This window comes from Corvus brachyrhynchos, unplaced genomic scaffold, assembly GCF_000691975.1.
Source record: "Corvus brachyrhynchos isolate BGI_N302 unplaced genomic scaffold, ASM69197v1 scaffold450, whole genome shotgun sequence".
NCBI lineage: Eukaryota > Metazoa > Chordata > Aves > Passeriformes > Corvidae > Corvus > Corvus brachyrhynchos.
The window spans coordinates 294,465-300,877 of record NW_008235749.1 but is presented as its reverse complement, the minus strand read 5'-3'; the positions used below and the strand labels follow the sequence as shown (position 1 = coordinate 300,877).

The 6,413-nt window shown below is 48.2% G+C and overlaps 1 protein-coding gene across 2 annotated transcripts in view; it reads left to right on the top strand.

Annotated features, from left to right (window-relative positions):
• Positions 1-6,413, top strand: part of INPP5D (inositol polyphosphate-5-phosphatase D) — a 62,064-nt gene that overhangs the window by 39,948 nt on the left and 15,703 nt on the right. For both annotated transcript variants that reach the window (XM_017726268.1, XM_017726263.1), the window contains exons 8-13: positions 2,149-2,236; positions 2,934-3,014; positions 3,192-3,263; positions 3,537-3,660; positions 4,706-4,812; positions 5,324-5,426. In XM_017726268.1, the coding sequence (XP_017581757.1) occupies positions 2,149-2,236; positions 2,934-3,014; positions 3,192-3,263; positions 3,537-3,660; positions 4,706-4,812; positions 5,324-5,426 (575 nt within the window). The remainder of the gene's footprint in view (positions 1-2,148; positions 2,237-2,933; positions 3,015-3,191; positions 3,264-3,536; positions 3,661-4,705; positions 4,813-5,323; positions 5,427-6,413) is intronic.

The following is a 6,413-nucleotide window of genomic DNA, read 5'->3' as shown; positions in this document are numbered from 1 at the left end:
ACAGGGGCAGCCAATCCTGGTGCCCCCTCTGGATAGCAAAAGGAACTGTAGCAGGGACCTCAGAGTAGCAAGCTGGGAAGGCAGGGATGAGCAAAGTCCCAGAGTGGTAGATGAGATGTATCAGAAACTCGGCAGCTGTAGCTGGAACCCCAAGGAATCAGGGCAGGCAGGGGGTGTGAGTTACAGTGTAGCAAAGAAACCCTGGAGCAGTGACAGAGGCACGGTGGGGGCTGGGCAGTGGCCGCCTGGCTCCTGAACACGTCTGAGAGAGACAGGCTCCCTTGGATCCTGGGGTTTTCTCCTGAAGGCACCTAAGCAGATGGTGAAAGTCCTCTTTTTTGTGAGGTAGGGTGTTAATAAGGTCCCAGTTCAATGGTTGCTCTCCCAATTCTTGTGGTATCTCTGCCCTTCCACAAGAAACCCCCAGCTAAGAGGGCAGCCAGCCCCACCCTTCTCGGGGAAACTTTTTTGTCTGTCCTAAGTACCCCGTCGTTATTGTCTCTTAGCAACAAAAAATGGGAAAAAATTCTCTAAGAGAAAGGAGCAAAAGAAGAACTCCTAAACCCCAACAAGCTTTTAAGGTAGCTTTTCAAGCACTTGTGATACCAGCACTTGTGCAACTGAATGTGGACACGCAGGCTTCTGAAACTTCAATGAAGATCACTAAAGGTATTTATACTGTCAAGAGAAGAAAACAAAAGAAGTTACAAGTGTAATTAAAACCACCCTGTGGTTTTGCTGAGCTTGAACACCCACAGGAGCTCTTCCTCCTCCTCACACGCAGCCTACACTTTGCACTATGAACAGAGGGCAATCTTCCCATAGGAAATCACTCCTGAGTTGCTTCAAACTGCTGCTGCTGTGTTTTTAAGAGATGGCCTGTACAACACAATAAATATCCTTTCACTCTTCTCAAACTAAACTTCACCCAGTGTTCCTGCAACTGCTTGCAGCCTCCTGGGGTCTGACTCCATGGCTGCAGAAATCAATGGCACTCTTGGGTTTGGGGCCAGAGCTGTTTGCAGTGACACTGGCCCTAGGTGATCCAGAGCTGAATAGTGGCATTGGAGGAATACAATTAGCAGAACCAGATTCCTACATGTGCCTTGTACTCCTGTGTGTCCCATGGCAAGTCTTTCAGACTGAAATGTCAAATATGAATGCTTAATTTAGGCAATTAGTCATCCTTGGTTCAGCACCTAGACAAATATCCAATCTTCGGGCAGGCACGCTTTTGCTTTGGAGCACTTTCCCTAACAAAGATGGAATAAAATCCCATCCATTCGGACTTAGGAAAGTGAGGGAAATCATTAATATCCACCATTGACTAGACACAGTGCGAGCATAGTGCTGCTTGCCACCATCACCTTCCTTTTGACCTGTGCTCCCTGGCTGCTCTTTCTGTGATAAGTCTTGTCATTATCAGCACGCAGCTTCTGTGCCAAATTCACACAGCAGCGTTTTGACAAATGAGCATCCTGTGGAATCTCGTAGGGAAGCGCTGGAAGAATCTCATTGTTACCCATAAACGGTTCTGCTCAGGAGATCAAGGGCTGCCTCTTCCACCCCCTTGCTGCGCTCGGCCCCTCTTTGTCATGTGAAATGAAATATCTAAGAATTAGTTTCCTTTTGCACAGAGTCCCCAGCATTGTCCCTAGCACTGTCCCCAGCAACCTCAGCAGCTGCACAGGCCCTGTACAGAACCGAGCTGCTCCCACGGCTGCAAGCATTCAGAGGCACCCAACTGTGGTGGGCTCTGAGGCATTTGAGTGCACTTCTACGAGTTGGCATAGTTTGGTTGATGCTGCTTGTACACCGCATCTTCAGGTTTGGCCCAGACTGGGATACCTTTCCGGGGAGATTTAGGAAGTTAGAACCTCCAAAGCAAAACCAGAGGAGCAGCCAGTATGGCCATGTCCCAGCTTTGCAAGGCAAAGTCAGCTGCCTGACTCACACTGTCCTGTAGACCGTGTCACCAAGCAGCTGGGATTTGCTCCCATCACCCATCCCACAGCTCATGGGCACATGGCGAGGGCAGGCCCAGTGTGGACGTGTGCCCATTGTCTCCTCTGTGTGGTTTTGTCTGACTGCGAACGGACCCAGGGAGCTGGCCACAGCCTTAGACCTGTGCCGTGTCTGTATTCACAGTGAGGCCTCGAGGACTCTCCCATCTCTGGAGTCCATCCAGAAGGTGTTTGAGCAGCAGCTGCACCCCAGTACCCACCAGCGCTCCCAGGTAAGGGAGGTGGGAAGAGCAGGACAGGTATGTGGGTGGCTGTCAGCGGGGGCAGGGATGGCTCTGGTGCGCAGCGATGGCCAGTGGGGTGCAGGTGGGCACACGCCGCTTCTGTTCTCTTTAGCCTCTTTCTGCACAGTGCAGAGGGCACAAAGTGAGTTCTATCCCGCAGTTTCTCTTATCTCATAGCCCACTCCACCTGCTCCCCCTTCCTGTCCTAGAGGAAAGTGCCACCAACTGCTTGAGGACTCCCACCTCCCCATCCTCCCTCAGAATGTGGGCTGGCATTGCACACTTCTTTTTGCATAAACCTCATTCTAGGATGTTTCACTGCCAAATCCTTCCTTATCCCAAACCCACTTAAGTCCACATGACTTTCCTCTCCCTGCCAGAAAACCAAAAGTCCAGGATTTCTGTATGTTGAGCCCCAGGCCTGGTCATGCAAACTTGCTCCCAGAAGCAAGCTGACTCCTTTGCATTGCCAGCTGCCTCGACCCTATGGAACAGGTTTGTAGATTTGTCCTTCCACCCTCCCACACTTCTGCATGTTCTGTGCTCTTGTGCTGCCCATTACAGATCAGAGTGCTGCTCCTTGCTCTGTGTGAGGTGTTCCTGGGACTGCACTCCAGGCCGTGCTCTGTTGGCTTGGTAATCACCCATCTCCCTCTCTCTTTTTGTTCCTGTGCTGTGGTTTCAGATGCTTGGTGAAGCAAGTCCAGTCAATATTGTATTGAAACTCAACCAGCTGATTTCTTTGCTGTCTTCTATTGAAGAAAAGGTAGTGTTTCCAAGCTATTTTATATCATCTTCTTACCATCTTTTGCCTCAAGTTATATTCCTTGTTCATCATCAGTGCAGTGCTCTGCCACAGTAAGATTGCTTTGTTCTGATTTCATTACTCTCAATGTAGTGCAGAATCACCAAAGGCAATCAATTACACATAATTCTTTTACAGGTGAAAACACTGTTGATTGAAGGTCCTGATTCAACACACCGGCGCTCCCTTATCCCCCCTGTCACTTTTGAGGTAAATTTACTCCTTTAATGATGCTGATCATAATGTGGAAGGACAGTAACACAGATTTATGTCAGCATCTCAGCTCCTGGGAAGTTTGCTGTGCTGACACAGAGATAACAGCTATTCCTGGATGCTGTTTGGCACCATGAAAATGTCTAAGAGATGTCTAGTGAGACTGGCATAATGACATGTGTCCAGGAATTGAGGGAAGTGCTGCGTCTGTAATACATGTGACTGAAGTGTAGAAGGTCCCTCATGGAAAACCTCTCTGTATTCCACTAGGTCAAAACTGACTCCCTAGGAATTTTCTCAAAAATACAACTCAAAGTGGATGTGGAAATGGGAAAACTGATTATCAAGAGATCTAAGGATGGTCCAGAAGACAAGTTCTATACCCACAAGAAAAGTAAGATGTCAGCTTAATGTCACAAACACTGGACTAGGCTCTGGGCCCCTGGATGATGGGGAGAGGTTCCCTTCAGCCCCACTTGGGGCAAGGTTTGGCCCAGAGGGCAGGAGATTCTGCTAGGTCCTGGGTGCAAGACACATATATCTCAGTACTGGGATAACCAGCTTTCACAGATTGTTTTAGACCTGGCCTCAGTACTGGAATCAGTACTGCAACGGAGCAGGTTTTGGTAGAAGATTCCCCATAGAGTTGGTTGCAATAGAACCATTTTTTTCTGAAAAGCAATGTCACTTGAAAAAAACCCCCAACATTCTGCAGGAACATGCTGACTTCTGTGATGATTTTTGATGGTGAAAATCCAGACACTCAGTTTCAATAACATTTTTCAGTCAATTTCCCTTGATTTTTTCTATGTAGGTTGGTATCTCTCATCATGAGCAATGCCAGTTTGGTCTGTGATTGCCTGATTCAAACAACTTCCCTTTTTTTCTGTTGTCTTTCTGAACAGGCAGCTCACTGAAGTTGACACAAAGAGATTTATCAGAGAGTAGATGATGCCCTTGGGCTCTCTCCTGCTAGAAAATCAACCTGCTGCTGGCAGTAACTGAAAAGATAAGCCTTCATGCTTGGCTTTTTCCACCTGGTGTTCATAATAATTAGCTGCTATTTTAGATGGCAGGAATCACCTTTAGCACCAAATGAGGTCTTACATCCTCTTTCACAGATGGGAAAGGAACACATGTAGGCTGGCTCAGGATACAGGGGGATTGCCTGCACAAAGTCAAGGCTTCGCTTCACACTCCAAGGCTTGGGATGGAAAAGAGCTCCAAGCAGAAGCATTTTGGGGGTCCTCTTCACTTGGAGTCCAAATCTGTTCCTATTTGGAACAGGATTAAGCAACATTAAAATGCAGGTCTGCAGGACCAACTGCACAGACAGAAAAGACACCACATAAATCCCAAGCCTTTGAGCAGGATTCTGTTCTTTTTGGTGGGACCCTTATTTCAGTGACCGTAGCTCGTGACACCCAGCCTCTGTTCAGTCTTGCAGCTCATCAAGTCCCAGAAGCTTCCAAATAAGCTGGTGATTGTTCTGGAAACAGAAAAAGAAAAAACACAGCGGAAGGAATATGTTTTTTCCGATTCCAAGGTACATACATGGTGTTTCCTTCCTGCCAGCCTGGAGCAGGTACCCAGGTGGGAGTGGAACATGGGGCATTCCTTGGCAGAAAGAGGAACTGTTGAAGGACAGTAGTTGGTTTTGTAAAAACTAAATTTCTCCTTTGTTCTGGAAACATCCAGAAAATGAGCAAGTGCACTCTGTGAAGGGAGATACTGGACACCTAGGTGCTGTCACTGAAAGAGGACAGACCAAACAGTGAGGAGAGGCAAGGAGTTGAGATCGCCGCTGTGAAAAGGTTCATATAGGCAAAGAGGGAAGAAAAGACTTTCTTCTGACCAGCTCAGCATTTGTTAATGCACAAGCTAAATGCCTAAAAACACACCACAGGAAAGGCAGCCTCTGGGAAGGTTTCAGGATAGTGCAGAGCTAATCTGCCCTTCAAGTGTGCTGGGAATTTCCTGGTTCAGCCAGTTTTTTCAACAGGTCATGTTGGAGGAGTTAAGTATCTCATTAATTTTCTCTGCTCCTCCCTGTCTAGAAGAGAGAAGGGTTCTGCCAGCTTCTGCAGCAGATGAAGAATAAACACTCAGAGCAACCAGAGCCTGATATGATCACCATCTTCATTGGCACCTGGAATATGGGTATGGGCTCCCTTCTGCCATGGGCACTCCTTCAGACACTGTCAAAAGGTGTGCTCAGCTGGCACGATGAGCTCCAGACTCTGTGTTCTATGGCAGGTCTGTACACCAGGGCTGTCATCCCCCTGGGACAGGGGAAGAGCTGATATTGAGAATTATTCTTGCATGTGGTTTGATACTTCTCATGGTTCCACTCAAAGGACCATGAAGTTGTCCCTGTTGGGTACTGAAAGATTGCTCCACTGACAGGGAATTGTGGCTGGCACAAAGCTGGTGCAGCAGTGCACATCATCCTCCACCTTGCAGAAAGGACAGGAGCAATTCCACAAACTGCATGTCAGCTGCTCTGATTTGACTAGGGACAGTTCATGTCCAGCCTGGGGAGACAGTGTGGTACTTAGAGAAGGGGACAGGGTGTAGTTGAGGACAGTGGAATTTAGGTTATTTTTCTCCCTTTTGGGAGAGAAGCCTGGTTCAGCTGCTCTGAGCTGAGCTGTCTATGCTTGGCCATCCTTAAGGAATAAGGTGAAGGCAGTGGCAGGCCAGGAGGAGTACAGCTCCCTGCCTTTACCCCTGGCTAGCCTTGGCCTTGGAAAGCTGATGAACAAGAGGAAGGTGGTCAAAGCAGAGTCACTCTTTTCTCAGTGTCTTGGTTTGAAAGACAGGTGTCTGCTAAGGAAGGCAGAAGCCTCCCTTGGAATGGCAGATGCAACCCCCCTTCCCTCCAAGTTAGTATAAATTTGAAATCAAGGGGCTTTTAGGCAAAGATGTGGGAAATAGGAATAACAGTTCTTTACTATTATATATCTATATGTGTATAAGCAGTCAAACAAACAGCAATAACTATGGCAGTGACAGCAAACAATCACAAACCCAGTGCCAGCCTTCTCGGCTGTCGGGCCCTTTTCCCCTCGGGTGCAGTTCCGCTCGCAGCCGGCAGGGGCGCTGGCGGCTCCCGGTGAGCAGGGCAGGTGCGATGGTTCCCCCGCG